Here is a 26,199-nt window from a genome sequence, read left to right as displayed (position 1 = left end):
CTCTATGTGCACAGGCTTCAGTAGTTGTGGCACACGGGTTCAGTAGTTGGGGCTCGCAGGGTCTAGAGCGCAGGCTCAGTAGTTGTGGTGCACAGGCTTAGTTGCTCCGTGGCATGTGGGATCTTCCTGGACCAGGGCTCGAACTCCTGTCCCCTGCATCGGCAGGCGGATTCTTAACCACTGCACCATCAGGGAAGTCCTGAGTTTTAATTATTTATTCACTGGATGGAATCGCACTATCTCTTCCTGCCATCCCTGCTACCTGCAGGTCATTTGCCAATTTCTAACTTCTTTTTAGAATATATGCCTTCATCATTTATTGAGTACTGGTGCTGGGGATCCTAGAATTAAAAGGCACGGGCCCAGCTCTCAAGGAGTCTAGGAGTTTGGGCAGATGAAAAGAGAAATGGCAACAAATATAATTGTTTGGGAAGAGGTGGTACAAAGGAGTGAGAAATTCTCTCTACTACCGGGAGTGTGGAACTAGATTTCAGACAGGTGGTGATATTTAATTCGGCCTTAAGGGATGAGTAGGAGTTTGCCAAAGAAGTGAGGTGGGAAGGCCTTCCAAACACAGGGTGTGGTCTGTGCAAAGGTGCATGCACGTCTTCTCAATTCTCCCATCTTCGATCCTACAAGCTTTATAGAATGGACATTTTTAAGTTTTATTTTCAGGCTCATAGGGGAAGTTTGATGATAACTGGCAGGTGCTTTCAGTAACTACAGAACAAGAGTTGGCATCTAAGTATTTGACCCTCAAAATTGCATTTTACCTTAATGCTACTCTGGTGGAGAGCAATTAACAAGAAGTCAGGATTTTAGTAAATCAAACTGGTTATACCCTCTACTCCCAATTATTTTACTGACTTTTACTTTTCCAGGGCAGCAAGGGAAAGAATCGTAAATCTGTGTTTTGGGGGACTTAGTAACACATTAGTCACCAATGAGACCCCTTGTCTCTTCAGTTTTCACAGAAGGATGGGAGAAGTCACAATTCACTGTCATATCTGGCTCCTAATTTTGCCATTTGCAGGAGACTGGTTCCCTCTGAGCTTCTTAAGTGTTCACAAAGGTATCTCAGTCCCAGATAGACACCCAAGACCGTCCTGCTCAGAAATTTGATTGCCAATTTTAGCTCAAGATAAAAAAACCAAATATATCAAGACGGTCTATGAGGGTGTGAGAAAAGGGCTATTTTGTCATCCAACACCCTCATTTGACAGGGAGCTGGCCAGAAGCTGCCGCCCACAGATGGGGAAGGAAGACAGAGAGGAAGGGCCAGGGGACAGAGCAGAAACATTTTGGGGAACTGCTGCATCACGGGCAGTCTCTGATGCACTTCCTCTCTCCTCCACCCTCGGCCCCGCTTGCCCTCTCTCTCCTTCTCTTTCCTTTTCTTTCGCGGTAGGCTTATGCGTCAGTTGCCGAAAGGTGGGGACATTTCCTGCCGCCTTTGCAACACTAAGGTGTCTCAAGGGAGGCTGTGCCCCATTCTGAGCTCCAGGCCGAGAAAGTGAGGGCCAGGGCAGCCCTGCCAGGGGAGACACCAGCTCACTGCCTCCCGGTTTGCACCTGACCATGTCCCTGGCCGAGACCATCAGCCTCTGGAATGAAGGGGTGCTAGCAGCCGACAAGAAGGACTGGAAGGGAGCCCTGGACGCCTTCACCGCTGTCCAGGACCCACACTCCAGGATTTGCTTCAACATCGGCTGCTTGCACACGATCCTGGGAAGCATGCCCGAGGCGGAGAAGGTGAGTGGAGATGCCTGTGCCCGTGGCCTCCCCCGGGCCTTGGTCATTAGCGGTTCTCAGCTCGGCTTCTCTTTAGAAACCTCTCAGGAGCTTCGGAAGCACAAAAGCTGCGCAGGCCCAGCCCACCCCCAGAGATCCCGATTCAATTGGCCTGGGGAGGAGCCTGCGCAGCCACAGTTTTGAAAAGCTCCCCAGGTGGTTCTAACAAGCAACCGGCTGGGAACCCTTAGCTGTGGGTTATGCTCTCCTTTATTCTCCATCTATTACATTCAAATCATTCTGGAAACTTTCTTTAACACCTTTTTGAAAGCCTCCCTACTTTGTTTTTTCTATCAGCTGCTAGCCGCAGAATTTCCATCTCACTGCTTCACACCTGATTTTAAAGCACTGCTTTTGGCTTTCCCAGACGTTCCTGTGTGTGAGCTTTGCCTGCCCAAGAGATCAAGAGAAGGTGCTTAAGAAAAATCGGTTTCATCTCAAGTGACAATTCTGATCAATTATGTGGTGCATTCTTTTAAGGATTCTGAGGCCGGTGGAAGGAAAGCAGACGGTGATTGATTAATGATGTCTGCCGAGGACAAGTTGTGGGGTGTCATGGTAACTTTCTCAACTATTTTTTCTCTCATCCTCCCTAGTATGGGGCTGAGCATTCTCAACAGTCACTTTTTCAGATTGGGCATGGTAAGCTGGAAACAATATGGCGTTTGGAAGCAGAAAATCTAGGATCAAACCCCAGCTCTGCCTCTCTCTGGACCTTTGGTCTTGAGGAAGTCAAGTAGACTTCTGGCTCTCAGCTTCTGGAGAGGTTAAACATCATGAAGATTGAGTGAGGCACCAACTATTTTTTTAAATTAATTTTATTGGGGTATAGTGGATTTACAATGTTGGGTTAGTGTCTGCTGTACAGCAAAGTGAATCCGTTATTCATATACGTATATCCACTCTGTTTTAGATTCTATTCCCATATAGGAGGCACCAACTAGTAAAGTGCTGTGTAACTTCACACCACTGTGTAAATGTTAGTCCTTATTTTTACCTTTTACTGCAAGTCTTTGCAAGGTGGTGTGGACTTGCCGGCCCCTTGAAAGGGCTAGTTGCTACCACAGCCATTCTCACCCTGACAAAGAGGGAGAGAGAGGCCGCTTGGAACACCTGCAGAGACTGCCAAGCCTGCCTCCAGCTCCAGAGTGGGCAGACAGGAGTGCAGAAGGGCCCTGCATCTGGCTGGAGGGAGAGGGCCTCCACCTCCTCTCCGGAGCCTCCCCAGGGGCTGAGCCAACGGCACCGCAGATGCACTGTCAGGAGAAGAGGTTGGCCAAGCTCGGCAGCTGGTCTGGGTGCAGCTCTGCCAGCGGGGGCTGTTGCCTCCGGCCTCTCGGGGCTCCTGGGCGAGGCTGTGCAGCCCAGCTCACCTCTCGGCCCGCCCACTCCGCCGTCTACCCTTCGTCTCCCTGCTCTAGGTTTCTCTTTGCTTTCTTCTGCTCTGGCATCTCATTCTTTCTTTGGTTTCATACTTGAGTCCTCACTCCTGGCATTTTCTATGCCTTCTTATTTGTTATTATTTAAATTGTATAATATTTCAAAACAGTGAACAAAATGGCCATAAGAACACACGTACTGATAATTACCTTAATTTCATAATATTTCTGTAATACATTTATAAAATAAATATTATGCTGTATATAACATTTTCATTAGGTTATTTTCAAATTTGATTACTTTTATTATTTTAATCCTGTCAGTAATCTTGAAAGGCAGATATGAATATCCCCATTTTACAGAGGAGAAAACTAAGGTTCAAGGAGATTAGGTAAACTGCCTCATGCTACGCCACCAGGAAGTGACAACACAGGGCATTCTGACCACTCAGCCTCCGGTCACCTTCAAGACACGAACCATTCTCGTGACCTTTCCTGGCTCACCCTCTGGCTCATCTCACACCTCCTCACTGCCTGGCTGTTCTCCCCACAGGCCTTCACCGAAAGCATTAACCGAGACAAGCACTTGGCAGTGGCCTACTTCCAACGAGGGATGCTCTACTACCAGATGGAGAAGTAAGTGGTCCAGTGTTGCACAAGCTGGAGAAATGCACAGAGAAACCCCGAGGGGGTCTTGGTGATGCCAGACCTGGTGTTTGAGCAGTATCTCCCCAGCCTCTGTTGGGAAGCATGACTGGACCTTCTCTGGGAAGTTATGCAATCAGTCAGCAAGAGGCAGAAGCCCTCTCCGGGGAGGGAAAGCAGGCCTGCTGCCCAGTTATGGCCCACGATGAGCCTACATAACTACCACAGGCTAGGTGTGGCACCCCACCAGTGTTCCTGATGGGTCATAGCCCAGGTGGTGATACCTTGTCCATCAGGGGAGCATCCATGGTGGTCTACTACTATGAGGTATTGAGCGTCACACAATGACGACTGTCATGAAACCACATCAAAACCTTCCTTCGTTCCTGCAGAATGTGTTTTCAAACACCCGGTTTAATCCATTCAATGAGATATAATTCAGCCACCAAAGTGAGAGTATAAGCAACATTATATGTACAAGAATATATTAAGGGCTTCCCTGGTGGCGCAGTGGTTGAGAGTCCGCCTGCCGATGCAGGGGACGCGGGTTCGTGCCCGGGTCCAGGAAGAACCCACATGCCGCGGAGCGGCTGGGCCCGTGAGCCATGGCCGCTGAGCCTGCGCGTCCGGAGCCTGTGCTCCGCAACGGGAGAGGCCACAGCACTGAGAGGCCCGCATACCGCAAAAACAGACATCTAGCAGGGGGACTCCCACCCCGTTTTAAACACAAAGCAAGCCTTTTGAATAATGTCAGTTCTTTCTTTCTCCCTCCTCCTGGGCCCAGATCTTTAACCATCCTGATGGGCAGAATTATGAGGAGGATTTTGTTGGGCTCATTCAACCCCAGGGAGACACAGGCGTTGTTATTTCACAGCTGAAACTCAGCTGCTGAGCCCGCTCGCCAGAGAGGCAGGTACACCCGCAGGTTAGTGGTGACAGAACTCACGCGTGCCCTCCGAGAGGACCTTCCGTGCTCTTACAAACAGGCAGTGGAATGTGAAACAGGACACCTGCCTTTCCACCTGCCTGCTTCTTGGCTCAGTGAGTCGGAAAGAACAGAGATGCTTACCTCGCCCCCCTTCAAGGGAATGCCTAAAAGGATGTGTAAATGACTTGAAATTCTTCTTAAGGAATGACCTGCCTGCTTTTTTTTTTTTTTTCCCCTATAATATCAACGTGGAAGCTGAGGCCAGGGAACAATTTGCCAGGGTCTCCCAGTTAGCGGCGGGGCTGGCCGCAGTCTCTCGGCCCCTGTCCTAGGGTGCCTTCATTACCCCACACCACCTGTCGAGGGTCCCCGCCAGCCTGTGTCCAGATCCCAGGCTTGCCTTCAAGAGAAGCCACACGTGGCAGCTCTGGGTCAGACAGTGGCCGGGGGGCTTTTGGTTCAGTTGTCTGCTGGGAGCCACCAGACAGCCACATTTGTTCCTGCCAGGACAGGGGCTGGCGTGGGGATGGGGAAAGCTTGATGTTTGCTACTTCTAACCCCTGCTGTCTGGCAATGGCTCCCTCCCACCAGGGCATCTGTGGAGGTCAGGGGCAGGCCAAGCAGGACTGGTCCAGGTCCTGCCCACACCCCCATGGGCGCTATTTTTTTAAGTGGTTTTTGGGTTGTTTGTTTGTTTGGGGTGTTTTTTTGGCCGCACTGTGTGGCATGTGGAATCCTAACCAGGGATCGAACCCGTGTCCCCTGCATTGGGAGCCCGGAGTCTTAACCACTGGACCACCAGGGAAGTCCCACCCATGGGCACTGTTGATATGGTCGGCCCTATTCTCCACCACGAATCCAATGACAGCCGCCCTGATTCACCTTGAGCCAGTCAGCACAACGCCAACCCAACAAAGCAGAAGGGCAGAGCCAGAAGTGATAGAAATGCTGTCTGGCTTAAGTGATGCTTTCTGTTTCCTTTTTGCCAAAGCGTGTGGAGGAGGAAGGCGGGGACAGGAGACTACAAAGGCCACAACACCAGTAGCTAAGCTGGACTCAGGAGAAGCTGAAAGAGAAAGCTCTGGGCAGGAGGGTGATGCCAGTGGCTGTGAGGAGGGGCCCCTTGGAGCTGCGTCAGGCTGGCCTGGCCTCCTGGTAGGAAGCAAGGCACAGGCCATGGTCTGATCAGCCCCGTGGGGACGTGGAGGCCAGCAGGTGCTGCTCTGCTTAAAGCTCTCAGGGGAGACTGAGGCTCTCTTGGGAAGTGACAGGCTGGTTGTCAGAAAGGTGGGAGGTGTGTGTAGTCAACAGAGACAAAAATACCTGTGGCTGCCTGAAACTGGGAGGCTGGCAGGGTTACTGGCATGCACAACCCCAGGGGGTGCCGTTCACACTGGGTTCTGTGGGATGCTGGGGCTCGGGATTGGCGAAAAACTAGAGAAGGTCAAAAGAGATTAGACAGGCTTCTTGTCCTAGTGAGACGGACGTGCAAAGAGCAGCAGACACACGTTTTATTCTTTATGCCTCCGTACCTTCAACTGGTTTCTTTCCTGCAGATATGATTCCGCCCTTAAAGACCTTAAGGAGGCCCTGACTCAGCTTCGAGGGAACCAGCTGATCGACTACAAGATCCTGGGGCTACCGTTCAAGCTGTTTGCCTGTGAGGTAAGAAGGAAGGGCCCAGCCTGGGCAGGGGTGGCTGCTGGCTGAGGGGCAGCTGACAGCTGAGATGCACGTCGATCTGTTGACACATCCGGGAGCCTGGAAAAGGCATTTCGCCGCCCCTGCCTTAGGACTCAGATTTTTCCCTTAAGAAAAGACTCAGATCAATTGCTTCGGGCTCCTCATGGAGTCCTCGGTTACCTGAGTGCATGGATTTGAATAACGTGAGGCTCAAAGGACCATGTAGAAATGAGTTTGCTGGGTTCTCGGAAGGGAGGCTTGGCTGCACACGAGTATGTTGGCCTGTGAAAGTTGTCACAATAATTTGTATAATTCAGGTGAACAGACAATTTTCTCAGCATCATACTGACAAATCCAAAATCACGGGTTCACTTGCCATACAGAACCTGCCGTAACCCTGCGCAGTTCCCAAGTTACACTCTTTGCGATGCGTGGTCTGGCCTCATGTACTTGGTATATACCCAAAGAGAGAGTGAGGACAATTTAGCACCAAGCTGTCCCCTCCTGGTCAAAGAACAGCTCAGAGCACACAGTTAGGAAAGGTCTCCATAGAAGGATAACTTATGTTCTGTATGACCAAGACGGAGAGGCATGTCTGGCTGTGACTTCGTAGGTTCCTGTACTTTTTCCAACCCACCCTCTGCACTCCCGTTCTAAACCCCAAATATATACCAGTAGCTTTAAAACGAAAATTCATGCAAATATCATAGATCTTTATTTAGAAGAATTGGTGAAAAAATGTCCCCTTGTTTTAGTTTCTCAGACAGGAGAAGCCAAGTGTCCCCAGGGTCACTCCAGGCTAATAATAGAGTCCACAGCTGCCTGGGCCCCTGGGGACACATGTCTCCCCCCAGCCCTGTGACAGGATAGCAACTGACTTCAGTTCTCCCACACTAGGGAAATGAGGCTTTTTGGTGGGAATTGGCTGGCATTTGGCCGGCTTCTAGAGTACCGTCTCTCAACTGTGGTCCTTTTGATACGTTGGACCAGCTCATTCTTTATTGTGGGGACTGGCCTGTGCATCGTAGGGTGTTGACCAGCATCCCTGTCCTCTACCCACTAGATGCCTATAGCACCCCACCCGCAGGGTGACAACCTAAAATGTCTCTAGGTATTGCCAATTACCCCTGATTGAGAATCACTTACACAGAACCGCTAGAGAAAGAATCCTAGAATGGTACTATCAAAGCAGAATTCCATGGGAGGAACATTTCTCCTCTAATTGGAGTTGAAATGACCAGGGGGCAGGAAATACTGGCTGTATGGGCTTCTCTGTAAGTGAGGCTGGACTTTTCAGGGTCCCGTATACCACATGGGACACTCCAGTCACTTCCCTACTTATAAAGCCACCGCTTCCTTCCCACCAGGGTTCTGAGAAATCACACCATCCTTTTTGAAAAGAGTCTGGGGCTTTTCCGGTCATGGAGTCATAAAAACCTGTTGCTAGAAAAGGTCTTAAGAGCAGGTGGCTGAGAACCAAACAGGAAGTTTTAAATGGCTTCGAGCTCTCCTTTCTTCCTGCACACATGGTCAGTGTTGGGCTGGGCTGGCCAAGCATGTATGCGGAGGGCAACAGCTCATTGCTGCTCAGAAATAGCCCAGGAAGGGAGCCTAGATCTCTGTGTCTGGGCTTGGTCCCTGTGTCCATCGTTCGGCACCAGCCACTAACTCTATGGAAAAACCAACCATGCCCGCCATCCATACTTGCCTTGATAAACTGTTCTTTTTATCTGGATGAGGCCCTGGACCAAATCACAGTGTGGGTGGCAGGCTGGTATAGAGAAGTGTATTAATGATCTGCTGCTGATTACCAAATTGCTCTACAGCAGAGTGGCTTAAAACAATACTGTTGATTCTCTCACAGTTTCTGGGGTCAGGAACCCAAGCTTGGCTGGGTGGTGCTGGCTCAGTGGCTCTCGTGAGGTTGCAGTCAGGATGTTGGCAAGGCTGCTGTCATCTGAAAGCTTGGCTGGGGCCGGAGGATCTACTTCTAAGGTGCCTGGCAAGTTAGTGTCACTGGTTGTCAGGAGGCCTCAGTTCTTTGCCACATGAACTTCTCCATAAGGTGGCCTGAGTCCTGTCATGACATGGACTTCCCCCCGAGGAAGTAATGAACCAAGAGAAAGTCATGTGGAGCCTCAGTGTCTTTTATAACTTAGCTTCAAATGTCACACCTCCCTCATTCCCATAATATTCTATTGGCTACACCTGTCAGCTCCCTTGGATGTGGGAGGGTGAGAATCACGGGAGCCATCTTGGGATCTGAGAGACAGGGATCAGATCCCTGCCCAACACTTACTAGTTGTATAAACCTAGGGAAGTCATGTGTCATTTACTAGCCTCAGGTTCCTCATCAGCTGTAAAGAAAGGCTGAGTACTTACCTCATACACATTTGCTAATAAATTCACTCGTTTTTGCATACATTTATAATGCCTGCTGGTGTCAGGCAGTGGAGGTCCAGGAGTCTACAAGACAGTGTCAGCTGCAGAAGCTCATGGTCACGTGTAATGCGAGGTGATAAGGTTAGGGCAAGAGAAGGGCTAGGGAAGGACTATGGAAGCACGGAAGTGAGGCCCCTACCTTGTATGGTGGTTGTGGGGTTAGAGGTAATGCAGATAAAGTGCCTGGCCCAAAGGGGCGGTCAGTAAATGGTATCGTTGATGATGGTGATGATGATGATAAAGACAATGACAAGGACAGGCAGCACTGATTTCCAGGAGCCCCAAGTTCTTCGTAGATTTAGCCTTCTGACTGCAAACACACAGAAACCCCAGATGGCATCAGTCTGCAGACTCGGCCCTGTGCTCTTCCCCCAAACCATGTGGACTCTCCCCGAGAAGGCAGGCGAGACCTCTTTGCTCAGCCTCCGGGCAAGTCCCAAGATAGTTCCCCAGATAATAGTAATGAGAGCAATGAATTCAGCACCTCGTGTGTGCCAAGCAATTGAACTCAGTGCTTTATGTGAATTATTTATTTCTGACAAAAATCTGGGGGCAGGAAACATTACTATCACCATTTTATAATGAAGCCGAGGCCACATGCTAGCAAACAGCCCTGGGGTACCTCCACTGCACTGCCTCCACGTGTTAACAGCTTGGAAGGCCAACAATCCCCTTCTCCAGCCGGGCCTCGGTTGACCAGTTCTACCTCCTCTCTGAGGCCCTGGAGAACTGCCCACACCACACCCCGGGGCATCAGGCTGTGACTCCCATCACTTTCACCTGGGAAAAGCTTATAGCATCTCCTGGCTGTTTAGTCGTGCTCCATACATGCTGCAAGGAGCCCTAAGAACTTGCTGCACTGTCGTTAAAAAGAAGTAAAGTCAACCCTACTTGTTAGCTGCCATCTTGATCTTCTCCCACCCCAGGTATAGTGCTGCCCTGGGTTTGTATCGAGCCTCCTTCCACCTCCAGTGGACTTTTGCCCATAGAGTTTCCTCCTGCCCATATGACAACGTCACAGTCTTGTTACTCCTGTGTTCTGCACAGGGTTCTCTTGGTGCTGATGCCGAATGATGCATCTGGAACCCTCTCTCTCTCTCCATCCCACACCTGTCCAGTTTTTGAGCCCTGGCTCAGTGGCAGAAGCTGGTCTGGGAGGCCCCAGACCTGTATTTTATTCCCAACTCTTCAAGGGGCGTTGACCACATCACCGTTCTCAATACCAAAACCACACAATAATTCTAGTCCCCTGCTGACCTGCCTGGCTGTTGAAAGAACGCACACGATGTTGGATTTGTGCATTACATGATGTTTTCTGTACACCGTCCTTGTGCTAGATATAACTCAGGAGCAAGATTGATGGTATTTTGGATATTCCCAGGAGAGCTGGGAAAGGGAGAAATGTCACCAGGCAATATTCCGGGAACACACGTGCAAGCTCTCCCCTGCGTGGTCCCTAGATTCCGAGCAGCCTCAAGTTTTATGTTGCGGCCTGTGCTTTTCTAGGTGTTATATAACATTGCTTTCATGTACGCCAAGAAGGAGGAATGGAAAAAGGCTGAGGAACACTTAGCATTGGCTGCGAGCATGAAGTCTGAGCCGAGACATTCCAAAATCGACAAAGCCATGGAAAGCGTTTGGGTGAGTGCGCTGGGGAAGCAGGTGGCAGGAGGACTTGCTTGGGTTTGTGTTTGTTTTTAGTGCACGTGCGGATCGGGACGTCGTAATCGTGGTGCTTTTAGCTCCTCTAAACTCTGGGTAACACTGATCTTGGGGCATGTTTCCATGTGGTATGGGACAGCAGAGCCCTCCTCATGCCCCTCTGAGGGGCGCCTGGTGGCAGCCAGGGAGGGGGAGAGGCTGGGGGCTGGGGCCGGCACACAAGGGCAGAGGCTGTGCCCGCTTGCTCATCCCTGGGTCCTCGTCACCTGGCTCTGTGCCAGGTGCATGACCGCTCTCAACAAAAATGCATTGATTATGTGAACGAATGGTGAAACGTGTCCATAGTTGGAGCACAGCTGGGGATGAAGCTGGTTTTAAATAAGATTTTTAAATACCAGGAACGAGGGGGCTCAAGTCAGTCTGTACATGCCTATCCACGTCTGCAGACACCAGTCCCAAGAGAGCACTGTCGTGGGCCTTGCTTGGGTCAAGGGCCACCTTTGTGGTTGTGGTGCCTCCCGGGCCGTGAGTGCCAGCCCTGCCTGAGCCACACAGAGTGGGAAAGGGGCAGCTCCCCTAGGAGAAGAGCGTGCTGGGCAAGCAACACCCACAGATGGCCTCATGGCCTCTCGGTGTAAGGCGATTGTGAACCCAAATGGTCCTACCTTAGACACCCTGAAATAATAACAAGTCTGGCCCTGCACATTGAGAAGAAGTGCTCTAGTGAGGTTATCTCAACGGATCCATGCATCCATTCATTGAGGGACGCAGGACGAGCACCCTTAGCCCCATTTCACAGGTAATAAAAGACCATGTTCTCTGTGTTTTAGAAACAGAAGCTGTATGAGCCAGTAGTGATCCCTGTGGGCAGGCTGTTTCAGCCAAATGAAAGGCAAGTGGCTCAACTGGTCAAGAAGGATTACCTAGGCAAGGCCACGGTAAGTGAGGTCACTCAGCGTCCCCTGAGATCCCTCCGGCATGGGCCCTGTGGAGCAAGGGGAGAGGGACTCTTGGGAAAAGGGCACCTGCCTTGTGGCTCTGCCCTGGGAGAGCAGCAACTTCTAACCCAGAGGGTCAGCAAGCCCATCTTTAGCCGCCCTCCACTTCTGTTCTTTTTTTTTTTGCGCTACGCGGGCCTCTCACTGCTGTGGCCTCTCCCGTTTGCCCTCCACTTCTGGAACCAAGTACCCGCGAGAACAGATCCAGGGTGTGAGAAAGGAGGGAATCTTGGGGAAAACCACAGAAGGATGGGGAAGCAGTGCTGACCGAGCCCTCACACCTTCCTTTCTCCATTTCAGGTCGTGGCATCTGTGGTGGATCAAGACAGTTTCTCGGGGTTTGCCCCTCTGCAGCCACAGGTGAGGTGGTCCTGTCCTTCTCCATGGGTCGAGGTCTCCAGAGCTCTCTGTGAAACAGCCAACTGGGGAGAATATTTGTGCTGAGCTGCCTCGTTTTAAGGGCTCCTTCAGCTGAGCTCTCAGTGCCACTGAGGGTGTCTGCATGACCATTCTCTGTCACGGGTCCCATGACTGGTGGGGGAATGAGGCAGTTTTAGGCTTAATCTCAAGTCCTCAGGAACCAACACTCCTGCTTCTCCCCAAATGCCAGGGTTCACTTCTCTAAGTTCTAAGAGAGCTCTGGTGTGTATCGTCTCTCCCGAAGTCTTGACCGTTCTCTCAGGAAATTGAAACACAGCTAGGGAAGGCTTTTTCACAATGCCTCTTCTCAGACACAGGACACAGGGGCTGGTAGGGGACTCCCATGGGGCCCGGGGCCTGAGGCCGTGGCTCTTGTGGCTGCATCTGTCTGCCAGCGTGCAGAAGATTTCCTCGGGAACACAGGTAGGGGGCCCAGGGTGAACCATCTTTCTGCTCAAGCTGGGCTCAGAGACACAGATCCAGATGGATTAGGTGACAGTGGGTCTAGAAATGTGAAGGCAGAGCTCCCTTATGAAGGGAAGAGGGTAGGGCCGGCTAAGGAAAATTCTAGCTCTGCTGCAAAAGAACCGTGATGGACAGGAGTGTCAGTCCACACTAGCAGAGGGAGGCGTTTCTGAGCGTGGCAACCACGGTCCAGTGTACACATACCTGGTCACCCTGAGAGCAGCGCTGACAGCCTCCGGGGTCAGAGAGATGACCGCTGACCGACACCGGGGCACTGGAGGGTAAGATGAGCAAAGGAGGAGAGCAAGAGAGCCACAATTCTTTGACCTCTTGCTTCACCATAAAGTTGAAGAGAGCCTTGCGGGATTCCCTTGGGCTTCAGGGCAGCCAGGGGACTCCCAGAGGGGAAGAAGCCCGGATAACTGGGCTCCGTGCTACTCAGTGTAGAACAGGGAACACACCTCAAAAGGGGAGTCTTGCCTGCTCAGTGGCCCTTGGGTTCATTTTTAAATACCCACGAGTGTCATGTGACAGAGCAGACAATAACTATAGAGCAGCGCTTTGGGAAACTGTTCCAGGAAGGGGATGGAGCTCAAAGGCAAAAGCACCCTCATGACACTGTGTTGCTCTGTGATCGCTGAACTCCAGAGACCAGGTGTGGCTCAAGATGAAGTGCTGTGCTGCTGAAACCTGGGCCCTGGGAGCTGGTGGGAGGCGTTATTTTCCCGTGTTTAGTCAGGGCACAGTGTCCTCTCCCTAGACAGTGTTCTGACTGAGCCAGAAATGCAGTCTTTGATATTCTGGTCTGGAAGGAGGCTTAAATTACCCTTAACCGTCTGTTCTCTCTCCCCCTCCTTCACTTACTGTCCTGCCCTTCTTCATTTCTCCTGAATGTTCAATAGGCAGCTGAGCCTCCGCCCAGGCCCAAGACCCCAGAGATCTTCAGGTAAGTTAGATTTGGGCCAAAATGCAGACTATCCAAACTCCAAGCCTGAACTGATGGCAACAAAGGGCTGAAGAAGGTGAAGCTGGGGTCGGGGGCCAAATCCTGTGCAGTTTAGCCCAGCATGCCCGCTCCTCCTGCTTTCAGGGCTAGAAGGGAGTGAGGCAGGGGACGGAGCCCTGGCTGTGGTGGGGTCGACATGGGGGTCTGGCCACAGCTGCGTGGTGGCCCCGTGTCCCCAGGTCAAGGTGTGCCCAGAGAGTGAGGGCTTGTTGCTGAAGTGCAGCAGTGTCTGTGGAAGGTCGCCGCTGGGGGCCGCACGCCGACCTCAGGGTGGAGAGCTCTCTGCAGGCCGCAGCCACCTTGGAGGAGGGGAGGCCTGGCTTCTGGAATCAGGCGAGCAGAGTGATTCCAGAAGCTGGAACGGCACGTCCTTTCCTGTGTGGGCGTTTTTCACTCCCTATTGGCACCCGTTTTCTGAAGAAGGAAGAGGAAGGACTCAAGAAAAAGAAGTCATGTTTCTGTAAGATGAGAAGCCAAGAATGACATAACCTACAGCTTTCTTAAGAGTTATCTCTAAGTGAGGAAACAAGCCTAGCTCCCGCGCCCGATAGGGAAGGGTGTCACAAAAGCTGAAAAAAGTACCAAAGCAACTACAAAAGTCAGGGGGCTGGATTCCTCAACTCTCCATGTGCTGGTGGGGGCAGTATCCCCTATATACATGAATCCGGTGTTTGGAAACAAAAGGAGGGGCTGGAGGGAAAGGCAGGAGCAGAGTGGGAGGGAGGGAGAACCAGCAAAGCCAGAGCGAGTGGAGGGAACATGGGCCTGCCTCAGTCACACGCTCCGAAGTGGCACAAATGGGACGCCCCAAGAGCAAAGCAGGCCTTGAGGAAACGGTAAAGGGGAAACGACATTGTACAAGGCACAGCTAGGCCAACCTCAAAGCTCTTTACACTCTCCCCCAAGCCTCCCGGCTCATCTCTCCCCCCGCCTGGTGGGGGGCTCATCTCTCCCCCGCCATGTGCCTGACCCACCCCCATGCTGGCTCTAGGTGATTGCTCTTCCCCCCTCCCCAACTCATCTTCCTCACCCAGCGGGCTCTCCCCCACCTTCACCTTGTGCCCCTCCTCTGATTGGGCTCTACCCAGGCTTCGGCACTGGCTAAGCATACCCAGGCAACTTCCTCCTCAGAAGGGAAGGGAGGGCAGGGATGGCAAGGCCTCGTTATGAGTGTTGTTATATTTCTTTTGTGCCACTTGCACGTATGGTTACGGAGCACGTTCACGTGCAGTTTCCTACCGAGTCCTCTTGGGACCTCAGGCAGGCAACCTCCCTGCTCAGGGTCACCTGGGCAGTTAGAAGTGGAGTTAGAAGGTGCCTGGAGTGAGCCGGCTCCATGGCCATAGTTGCTGGTCCATAGCGCCAGGGGATGGGATACGGTCCAGGCTAGACAGTGGTTGGGATCTTGTATCTTGTGTCTATCCCCTCTTCTTCTCCCCCCTGCCTCCCCCTGCAGGGCTCTGGAAGGAGAAGCCCACCGTGTGCTGTTTGGGTTTGTGCCTGAGACACCAGAGGAGCTCCAGGTCATGCCAGGGAACATCGTCTTTGTCTTGAAGAAGAGCAGTGATAACTGGGCTACGGTCATGTTCAACGGGCAGGTATTCAGAGGACCAGGGGCGGGCTTGGGGGCACGGGATCCTGGCAGCACATGGAAGAGCTTTTTGAGGAGCAGTACCTGCTACCCTCTTTCAACTGTCCACCCACCCCTCCCCATGTCTCTGGGCTGTTCTGTGCTGTGACCACTGATGAGCGCATCTCTATTTCCCACTTTCTGGCTCCGTGGTGCTGCACTGCAGAAGGGGCTTGTTCCCTGCAACTACCTTGAACCAGCTGAACTGCGGATCCATTCTCAGCAGAAGCCCCAGGTACTGTAGTGCCAAGGTCTGACCTGTCCCCCCCCACTTCCCCCCCAAGCCCCCCACCGACAGACCATGGAGGAGAGAAGAGCAGCGCGGAAGAGGCGCTGAAGACACACTAGTCCCGAGCCCACCTTGCATAAGTACCAGCTGCCCAGAGCGGAACCTGGGGATGAAGGAAAAAACCCAGATGTGCTGAGTAGAGGCATTGGCAGGACCTACCGGGGCCCCCCAGCTCTGTGATTCCTCCCGGTCAGGGGTGACTTGACCAAAGCTGTAGCCTATGAATGTCAGGTCTTCCCAGAATGTCCTCTTCACCTGGAAGAATAGTCAATGCGTTGGCTGGTGAAATCCATGCAAATTTAGAAATCTGCTTTAAAACACTGAATGAGCACAGGCCTTGCCAGCCACTGCTTCTGATGCTGCTGCCACCGCACCCTCAGCCCCCATCTCAGTGACCTGCCCTTCTGCCAGGCCTGAGGAGTGGTCTTTGCTGCATCCATGCAGATGTCTGATGGCAGTGGACCCTGTCTCTCTCTAGACTATGCAACCAGTTGTCCTCTGTGGGCTTGGCCCTCCCTGGCCAGAGTCACTATGTCCAGATGACAAGTTCTAATTGCCATGCAAATGGGAAGTGGAATGTTTCCTTTGAAGGGGCAAGATGTGGAGTGAGAGGGTGAGCTAAGACAAGACTCGGGGTCCTACCCCACCTCCAGTGGGTTTCCAGGGTGGCTCAACGGGGTGATTAGGCAGCAAGGGCCTTTTACCTGGGGGCTAGGATCCTCATTTCTATTGCGATTGGTTTTCACCAGGTCAACCTTGCGTCCCATTTAACCAACACTTTCCTTAGTCTCCCCTGAATGTTACCACCACCCCCAGCTTTTAGGAAGTCGTTTGCATCTGGCTCCTTTCCATGGGGGTCTGCAGGGTCTGCCCTGCCCCCAACTCCTACCCCTGCCTAAGAACTGTGTCTGAATGAAGGTTCTCACCCTCTCTTCCTGTTCCCTCCAGGAGGAAACCTCGCAGGAGGCTGATATCCCAGGTCCTCCCAGTTCCAGGGCTCCTGGGAGACCCCAGTTGTCACCAGGTTTGTGTCTCTGGAGCAACATCCCAGGGTTGGGTGTAGCTGCTCTCCCAGCCTTCCAGGGAAATGTGGTTTCTTGTCCTCCCAGCAGGCCACTCAGTTTAGGACCGCACGGCCCCAGAGGCCCCTCCCTCCTGTACCACTCACCACTCACCGACCCCAAACATAGGAAATCGATGGCCTTCCTCCCTGCCTGCTCCAGAACACTCGTGGGGCTTGGGCACACGTAGCTGCTTTCTAGGGGCACTGAGTATCCCAGCTCGCTCATCAAGTACGGAGACCTCAGCCCAGGAGGAAAGTTTCAAGTAATTGCTTCACATGTTTACTTAAAAGGCGGATGCAGTGGCTCTTTTCAAATGTCTGAGGAACTCTGTCTGGAAAAGAAACTGCTCTGCAGAGCCCTGAGGGCTGGACAAAGAACCACGGGGCAAGTGTGAAAGGCAGACTCTCCTGATGTGTGGAGACGGCTGCCCTGGGAAGTCAGGGGCTTTTTGTCACTGGTACAGATTAAGCCGATTCTGAGTAAGTGCTTGGCAGCGGTGCACTGAATAGGTGGCATGTCCAGATCCTAGGTCGGTGATTGTCATGCCCACCTGGTCATTAGAATCACTTGGGATGCTCCCCGCCCCTATTTTTATTTTGAAAATATCAAGCCTACAGAAAAGTTGAAAGTATAGTACAATAAACACCAGAATACCTTTCACCTAAATTCAGTAATTGTTAACATTTTGGACCATATACTTGCCCTGCTCCTCTCTCTAGTATAAAATGTTTTTCTAGTGGCTGAGCCACTTGAAAGTAGGTTACAGACTCATGATACTTCACCCTACACTTCAGCGTCTGTCTCCTAAGAACAAGGACATTCTTCTGCATAAGCACAATATAATTGTTATATCTAGGATAATGTTAATATTATATCTTAATTATATAATATAAATTGTATATTTCATATTCAAATTTCTCCTACTGCTCCTCAAAATGTCCTTGATAGCTTTTTATTTTTGGTATTTTCTGTCTAGGGGTCCAGCAAACATATTAACCTAGGAAGATTTTAAGAATTTGGATTCCTAGGCCTTTGATTCTGGTGTTTTAGGACTGGAATCAGGCTTAGGAACCTGTATTTCTAGAAAAAACTTCCCAAGTGATTCCAGTGATCAGCTGGGTTTTAGATCAGTGATCGTTTTTGATCATGCACCCCTCCCCACCATGGTGAATATCTTTAGAATATCTTTATCTTCTCTTATATAAATTATATACATACTTCTATATTAATATATTTTGCACATTAGAAAACATACACAAAAATAAGGGACAAAATGAAAATAAGTGGTTCTAATATTTCTTCTAGTGGCCCCTGGCTCATCTTACACTCTCTGATTTTCATTTCTACGGAGCCCACTGCTTTAACTGACCTTTGGGAGTCTTGAATGATACCACTACACCAGCAGCACTGCTGTTAACTGACTTTGGGGAATCCCTCCCTAACCCCATGGGTTGGTGAGAATGTGATGGTCCTTTGATAATTACCTATATCCTCCCTAAATCAGAGACTTGGTTCATCTGTGTGTTCATGGCTTCGCCCTTCACATCACCCCAGTGATTTACCCTGCAGTTTATTATGATTAGTAATCATCCCAGAGGTTAAAGGACAGGAAGTTGGGTGCCCTGTTCTAAGAGGTTTCCTCTTGTATATGGCAGGGGCTGGCCAAGAGTGTTCATTCATCATTGTCTTTTGTTTTATTCCTTACCTTCTTCATTTAGGTCAGAATGAAAAAAAAGAGCCCAAGGTAACTTTTTTTTTTTCCTTGTACTATTTTAAGTGGTAGAGGAAGGAAGAGCTTGGGCTGCCCACTTAAGCATGTCCACGGGTGTGTCTCCCTGGATTACAGAAAGAGACCCAAAGGAAGGGTAGACCAGATGCTACCACACATACAGGGACACCCTCGACAGTCCCTCCCTCCTCCATGCACACACTGCCTACTGGCCCATGGCTGGTGGGCCAGATATAACCCAGCAGGTTATTTTTTTTTTTTTCCTTGTACTATTTTAAGTGGTAGAGGAAGGAAGAGCTTGGGCTGCCCACTTAAGCATGTCCACGGGTGTGTCTCCCTGGATTACAGAAATTGACCCAAAGGAAGGGTAGACCAGATGCTACCACACATACAGGGACACCCTCGACAGTCCCTCCCTCCTCCATGCACACACTGCCTACTGGCCCATGGCTGGTGGGCCAGATATAACCCAGCAGGAATTCTTATCCAAGTGAGAGTTGGGCTGGAGGACAGAGCTCTGAAGGCCCTCTCGTGTTACTGTGAAACCAGGTACTTCTTGGCCTCTCCCTGTCACGGGGTGCTCCCTGTGATCCGGCATGTTTCTCAGAGGAAGCCTCAGACACTCATGAGTTCCCTTTGCTTGCTCTCCCCACAGGAAGTCAAGCTCAGCGTCCCCATGTCCTACACACTCAAGGTGCACTACAAGTACACAGTGGTCTTGGAAACTCAGCCCGGGCTCCCCTACAGCCAGGTCCGCGACATGGTGGCTAAGAAGCTGGAGCTCCTACCGGAACATACGAAGCTGAGGTGAGCTCCACGCAGGGGGCAGTTAGGGGGACAGCTGGGGAGCCTGCTGCTGGCCTGGTGGATGGCAGTGGAGGATGGCTCTGCACTGATGCTCTCTGACTTGATTCTTCCTCATTATCTCTACCCAGCTATCGGCCTCGGGACAGCAGTGAGCTGGTGCTCCTTTCAGAAGACAGCATGAAGGATGCCTGGGCCCAAGTGAAAAACTACTGCCTGACTGTGTGGTGTGAGAACACAGTGGTGAGTGCGGTGAGCTCAAGGGCATCTAAGGCCATGTTTCTAATGGGCCGCTTCCTCAACAGCAGTTCAGCATTTACCCGGCACCTTCTGTGTGCCTGTCACTAGGCTTGGGGTTAGGGATACGGTGGGTGACAAGCCTCAGCTCTGCCTCCGTTCCATTGCATCCTCACCTGGGTTGCAGCCAAGAGAGGGTTTCCCACAAGAGAAGAGCAGGCCCAGGTGCCCAAAGAAAGCTTCTAGTCCCTTCCATCTGCTGCCACACCTAATTGTTTCAATGTTTAGACCCATCACTATCAAGCAAGGTTGGAATGAAGTCATAGCTTGAGGCTGAGCTCACAGCCATTCTTCACCTTAAGTTTCCACCGGTTAGAACACTTGGGAGTGAAAGAAAGTAGTGAGCATTTATTTCACAAAGAGATGCCTTGGATAAAAACCTCCTACTAACAGCAAAGCATCTATTGAGAACTTCCCATGTGCCAGGTACCATGCAGTCTGTGTATAATTCTCATAATCCCCATAACTCTATGAGGCAGGTATTGTTATCCTATTTTGTAATTTAGGTAACAAGGCAAAGGGAGGTGAACCTGACCGAGATTACACAGAGCCTGCCTGTCGTACTCTTGAACACCTCGCGATGCTAACAGTAAAAGGGCAGGTTATCTATAGGACCTGAGGTCTAGAAAAGAGTTAACTGACTTTCCAGTAAGAATAAAGGGAGTCAGGAGCAAAGTTTGAGGCTAAAAGTAGTAGCTACAAGTTATTACTCTTGGACTTTGTCCCTTAGTCTCTCAAGGAAAAGTTGTCATTTCTTTTCGTTGTAGATGTTAATTATCTCCCCCAACAATGGTCCTTGGAAACCAACCATCTGCTTTCTGTCAACATACTTTGTTTGCCTTTTATGTGATTTCACACTAGTGGATCATACAGTATACACTGATATATTCTTTTGTTTTAGTAGTCCATTCCTTTTGAACGCTAAATGGTATTTCACTGTATGGATACCACAAGTTGCTTATTCATTCACCTGTTGGTGTACTTTTGGGTTGTTTCCAGCCTTTGTCAAGTGACATTAATTCTTCAACCAACATTTGCAGGGCTCTTACTGCTCTCTTAGATAGGCACTAGAGATATAAAAACTAGTTAAGACACAGGCCCTTCTTGGGGGGAAGACAAGGGCAAACAGATGACTACAAAGCATGTGTTAAGTAAACTGATGGAGATGCATGAATGCCTTACCGTGTTATATAAGCACTCAGGAGGGTATCTCACCCAAAGAGGCTGGAGGGAAGTGGGACAAGTCAGTAGCCTTCCTAGAGAAAATGATGCTGAAATTTGTCTTGAAGCTTATCCTGAAAAAGGTACATAGAAATTAGCAAGGTGGAGGACGTTAGGATGGATGTGTTACATAGATGGAGAGAACTTTGGGAAGACCACAAGAATCACCATAATGGGAGAAGGGGGCTCAGTGCCACTGGATGCAACCGGGACAGCGGCTGGAGACAAGGTTGCAAAGGCCACAGGGCCAGATCAGGGAAGGCCTTGTACACTGCTGTGCTAGGATGATGCTATGAGCAGGGAGAAAATAGAGAGGGCTTGCTTTGGATTGATGATTCAAGGGGCATATGAGCAAGACAGGGAGCTCAGCTAGGCTGGCCGGTGGGCTTCCTCTGAGTACTCAGCTTCCCATCCACAGTCTGGAGGCTGGGGTGTCCTGACCAGAGTCCGTGAGTCTGCAGTCTCCACTGTCCAAAGCTGTTGTCGAGTAGGGTCCCAGTGACATTTCAGTTCTCCCTCTACTCACCTGTGTTTCCTGCTTCAGCATTTGTCGACTGTGGCATCTGCAGTTGTATCAGTCTAGGGGGTATAAAATTAAATAGTTCCTAAGTGAATCCTTGGTCAGTTACTAGTTTTCACGTGCAAGTAGATTTTGAGGCCATGGAAATGACCAAAGTGGGAAAGCTATTCCAGACCATGCAGGCCTTGGGCCCACAGTGGAAGGCAGAGTCCCTCCACCAAACCCGCATCCCTACAGCTGGGCAGGGACTTCTGCTCAGTTAGGGAAGGGTCTCTTTGGTAGGTTCTCACTCAAAGGCAAATGTTCCATGGAAAGAAAAAAAATGAACGGGAGGGGAAGAATTAAAGAGGACGGGCCTGGAGGAAGGCCCTGTAGTAAACCCCACAAAGTAAACCTTGTGGTTATCTAACAGTTCAGAAAATTGCCTTCAGGAAGTAGAGACATTGGAGCTGAGACGTCCTGGTGCCTCTGGCTGAGAGGAAAGGCCCAGGGCCCTGAGGGTGCATGCCAGTGCAAGGGGTCCCTTGAAAGTTTGAAAGGTCACTCTAGGTTTTCCAGTTGTCTGTTTTTGGACTAATCCCTTCAGTTCTGTCTTTAAAGGATTCTGCTTAGGAGTTCTGCTCTAAATGTGAACTACTTCACTGAAAAGGGTTTTTTTTTTTTTAATGTTTGAGATCATTGTTAATTTCTGTAACAATTGTTAACTCCTGCTGGGAGTTTCTGATTAATAGATTTGGGATGGCGCAGAAAATTTGCATTTCTGTAACAAGGTGCCCAGTGTCGTGGGTACTGGGGAAAGGGTGTTGGATTTGGGAGTTAGAAACCCAGGTCTGACTTTAGGTCCTGTCACTTACTTGTGACTCAACCTCTGTTTCTCCATCTGAAAAGAAGTAACACTAGTACCTATTCTACCTTTTTTCAGGATTACTGTAAGGTTTCAGTAAGATTTTAAGACTATCTACAGTCCTGCATACCTTTTGGTTTCATTTATCCAACCATCCGGTGTTCATAAAGTACATGCCAGGTCTATGCTAGGTACTGACCACAGACTGGCCTTTCTGAGTTTATAACCCAGGTGCTACACTGACATTTTGCTGACTGATGCTGACTTTGGTGATGTGCAATGTTCGCTGCAGGAAGTTAGGAAAACTAACAGGCCTTTTATTATTTCAGGGTGACCAGGGCTTTCCAGATGAAACTGAAGAAACCAAAAAATCTGATGCTAATAACCAGACAACAGAAGCTCAGCTTAAGGAAGGGAGCCAAGTGGTAGCACTCTTCAGCTACGAGGCTACCCAGCCAGAAGACCTGGAGTTTCTGGAAGGGGATGTAATCCTGGTGTTATCAATGGGTAAGTGCTACTCCTGGATTAGAGTAACTAATTCACATGTTAGCAGGAATAAATTCAAGAGCAGAGAGAAGAAAACATCAATAAGCTACAAACTTTAGCCGATGTTTTCAATATCCTGCCTAGCTTTCAGCCAGAGGGAGCAAAACTGAGCACTGACCTTTCCATCTGATGCTCTCTCCTGGGCAGGGAAGCAACAAATGGCAGACTTAAATCACATTTTGATTATTAAAGATTGTTTTGGAAGCCATGGATTCTCATACCAGAACTAATGAATTGGAAGGTGGTTAGAATCATGTTGCCTTTGCACCAAACCACATGATACTGATCTTCTGCAAACTACAGTTCTTTGAATTGATATACTTTTCGAAGATGAAGGAAGAAGGGGATAAATTTTGCCTTAAGAAGCAATTATTCAGAATTGCTCTCTCTGGCAACTTTCCTGGATGTTACAAATCAAACACATTAAACACTGAAATAAGTGGAGGGTTCTAATTTAGTTCTTCTCAAACTTAAGTATGCTCATGCATCCTTTGCAGTTTGTGAAATAAAATTCCTTGGCCCAGCTCCAGAGATTCTGATTCGGGTCTGGGGTGGGGCTCACTAATTTGCTTTTTTTTTTTTGTGGTACACGGGCCTCTCACTGTTGTGGCCTCTCCCGTTGCGGAGCACAGGCTCCGGACGCGCAGGCTCAGCGGCCATGGCTCACGGGCCCAGCCGCTCCGCGGCATCTGGGATCTTCCCGGACCGGGGCATGAACCCGTGTCCCCTGCTTCGGCAGGCGGACTCTCAACCACTGCGCCACCAGGGAAGCCCTAATTTGCATTTTTAACAAGCTTCTAGGTGATGCTGGTCTACTGACCATACAGAGGAGCACCGCTCTAACTCATGGTTTGACACAGTCTTATTTCTCTACCTGGTAACAAGCCAAGAGTCACATCAAAAGCTTCATTCACATGGCTGAAATCTTGTGCATTAGTAATGCAAAGTGGTGAAAACCGAACACTATTATCGATTATAACAGAAAATCTAACAGGTTAAGAAACGAGAGCAGGAGATTTTAAAGTTAATGGGGTAAAGAGTGAGTGTACACGACTGTGGCAACTAACTCAAAATATGAGTAATGAAAAACAGAAACAGGATGCACAATCAGTGCCTATCTTCTGAAAGGGAGAATGGAAACTCAGTTGTAAGAGTTGGATTTAACTCCCCACACCATTTTTAAAGTGTCAGTATCAACCAATCAGCTAAATTGTCCAGAGGTTTTTTTTCAGGGTTGGGGATAAGAAAAAGACAAGTGAATGCTCTGAAAAACCTTCTGGGTAGGTATGCAGAGAAGGTGGTGTACTCCTTTACTGGGATATGTATAAAAGTCTAAGTTGGTCTAATTCAGAAAGTATCCATGTAATATTTTGATATAATAACACTTACAGAGAAAACAGATTCAGCATAAACATTGTGTGGGGCTGAGGGGCGAGTTCAACTGTATTCAAGAGAAAACAGATTCAGCATAAACATTGTGTGGGGCTGAGGGGCGAGTTCAACTGTATTCAACAGTTATGAGAGAGTTTCATTCCAAAAGTTTCTCAAATTTAAAATGTGAATCACCTAGGGAGCTTGTTAAAATGTATTCCGACTCAGGTTTGGGGTAGGACCTGAGATTTGGGCATTTCTAGTATGCTCCCAGGATCCACGACAAACAAATGCTGCTCCGTGACTCACATTATAGGAGGAAGAATCAAGACAACAGTTTGCAATTAGAATCACCTTGAGTGAACTTTAGAAAAAACTCTGATGCCCGACCACACTCCACACTAATTAAAGCAAGAGTTTCTGGGGACAGGATCCAAGCACCAGTGCTGCTGTAACATCTGATACAGATGTCTTACATCCAAAGATGAACTTCTGAACTGGTTCTATGGTCTGGTAGATGGGCTTTGGAGTAGGTCATACATACCTAAGGTGTCTGGTATTTATTGGCAGAATGACCCTGAACAAACTATTAATCTCTCTGGGTCTCCTTTTCCTTAGTAAAACGGGGATATTATCTACAACTGAGTTATGAAGTCTGTGCCTGCACTTTATTAGTCTCAAAATAGGTGCTATGAAAATTCTTGTATTTTACAAACATGGACTGAACCCATCACTAGCTCCAACTCTCAACTCTTTGATCATTCACCAGTGAACATTATTAATATATTTAACCAATTGCATGTCCCTTTCCTGTAATGAAAACAAAGATTCCCAACAAAGCTAAAACTCTTTGTTAAAAAAAAAATCGTATCTAAAGATTCATTATTCAATTTCTTTCACTTTATTTCTTTGGTAACATTTTGAAAAGTCTAATTCATTCCTTTGCATTTTATTCCTCCATTATCATGTCTAAGACAGAAACCAATAATGAAATGGCTAAGTCCTATGTTTGCTCTTACCTCCAATCACTTTCCAAAGCAGACTTTTCCCTGTTAGCCCAACTGGGGGGTGAAGGACTGACAAAAGATGTGTGCAATATTCAGATGAGGTAATTCTCCTATACTCATTTTAGAAATTGAAGTATACTTTTCCTTTTATCAGTGAATGAAGAATGGCTGGAGGGGGAGTGCAAAGGGAAAGTTGGCATTTTCCCCAAAGTTTTTGTTGAAGAACGTACAACTACAGACTTGGAAAGCACTCCTAGAGGAGTCTAGGATGTTTCACAACCTGCAAAGTTGAAGAAAAGGAGGTACCGTCATTTGCAAGATTTAGCACGCCTCTGCAGTACACTGTACAGACATCGCTGTTTGGAAGTATTAATTCATCTACTTTTCCCTGTTAAAATTTAACCTATTAGACAGTGATGTGGCACTTAAGATGATGATTACCTTGGAGGTGGCGAGGGGGTGGTGGTTGGAAGAGTCTGGAAGGGCATGAGGGGGTCTTCCAGGGTGCTGATAATCTGTTTCTTGCTCTGAGTGCTGGCTACCCAGGTATGTTCAGTTCGTGAAAATTCACCGAGTTGTATATTTACTATTGGTACACCTCTCTGTGTGTGTGATGCCTCAATAAAAAACTTACAAAAACAAGATACCCAGAGTGCAGGCCCAAGACCTAAGTGTAATTACCCCCATTCCTGCACCATTCCTATCACAGACTCCTAGGGCCTCAGGTTACTTTACAGGTCATTCAGAAGGCGCGCGCACACACACACAAAATTAACATTTTGGGGGGTTAACGGTCTTGTTGCTTACACAGAACCTAGACTGAGTTATGTGCCCCTGAAATACAGCTTTTAATTCCACAGAAAATTAAAGTACTAGAACTACATCCCTTCATGTGTTCTCAGGGAGGAACATTTCTTAAGAGTTCAATAATGAATGTATGCCACGAATAAATAAGAAATGAAAAGCAGCTGTGTTCAGGAAGCCAGTTGGTTAGTACTACCCTACTAGGTAACATTTTATAGTAAGTATTCTGGTAATATACATGATAGAACGCTATCGGTTTATTCTGGTTATCATTTAACCAAATGGCCCAGTTTTTCAGGGTTAACTTGGGTGAGAGTTTTCCATAAATACTAAAGACCTGGCCTTAATCCCCCCACTTCCTTTTGTAGAATACATGTGGCTTTGTTAACAATTTTTCAAGTGTGCAGGTGTGTGTGAAAAGCACAGTTAGGAACTGAAGTGTAGACTGAATCCACATCAAGGTGAAAGGGCAGCTGCTGGGCGTGCACACACACCCTGGTGAGCTGTGGTGCTGGCTTCTGGCACATGCAAAGGCCCAGCAGGCTACCACTGGAAATATGAGACACAACTTGAAGAAATACAACACCAAAGCAAAGAACACCAATTACTGTTGCTGCACATCACACTCAGTGAGTTTACTGGGCCAAAAGGATA

The 26,199-nt window shown here is 49.1% G+C and overlaps 1 protein-coding gene across 7 annotated transcripts; it reads left to right on the top strand.

Annotated features, from left to right (window-relative positions):
- Positions 1 to 1,265: 1,265 nt before the first annotated feature.
- Positions 1,266 to 25,383, top strand: NCF2 (neutrophil cytosolic factor 2). Of its 7 annotated transcripts, none has more exons than XM_067728881.1 (16): positions 1,900 to 1,947; positions 2,272 to 2,349; positions 3,724 to 3,806; positions 6,300 to 6,408; positions 10,375 to 10,509; positions 11,361 to 11,468; positions 11,829 to 11,888; positions 13,316 to 13,359; positions 14,876 to 15,017; positions 15,216 to 15,284; positions 16,287 to 16,362; positions 18,121 to 18,146; positions 18,787 to 18,938; positions 19,067 to 19,178; positions 22,147 to 22,324; positions 24,896 to 25,383. In XM_067728881.1, exons 2-16 carry the CDS (start codon positions 2,314 to 2,316, stop codon positions 25,006 to 25,008), a joined length of 1,443 nt encoding a protein of 480 aa, XP_067584982.1. In that variant the 5' UTR covers positions 1,900 to 1,947; positions 2,272 to 2,313; the 3' UTR covers positions 25,009 to 25,383. The 7 variants fall into 7 exon arrangements, with proteins under 7 accessions (XP_067584978.1, XP_067584983.1, XP_067584982.1 ...); XM_067728879.1 differs by having other exon boundaries at positions 1,927 to 1,984; positions 2,089 to 2,349; XM_067728880.1 differs by having other exon boundaries at positions 1,929 to 1,984.
- The last annotated feature ends 816 nt before the right edge of the window (positions 25,384 to 26,199 follow it).

This window comes from Pseudorca crassidens, chromosome 2 (genome assembly GCF_039906515.1).
Source record: "Pseudorca crassidens isolate mPseCra1 chromosome 2, mPseCra1.hap1, whole genome shotgun sequence".
NCBI lineage: Eukaryota > Metazoa > Chordata > Mammalia > Artiodactyla > Delphinidae > Pseudorca > Pseudorca crassidens.
The sequence above is the reverse complement of the archived record's forward strand: the minus strand, read 5'-3'. Positions and strand labels throughout refer to the sequence as shown.

Excerpts from the sequence above, each read along its gene's own strand:
- NCF2 (XM_067728877.1), top strand. The coding sequence starts at position 1,579 with ATGTCCCTGGCCGAGACCATCAGCCTCTGGAATGAAGGGGTGCTAGCA. Across the intron at positions 11,889-13,315 it reads TTGCCCCTCTGCAGCCACAG|GCAGCTGAGCCTCCGCCCAG; the intron begins GTGAGGTGGTCC and ends AATGTTCAATAG. Across the intron at positions 22,325-24,895 it reads AATCCTGGTGTTATCAATGG|TGAATGAAGAATGGCTGGAG; the intron begins GTAAGTGCTACT and ends TCCTTTTATCAG.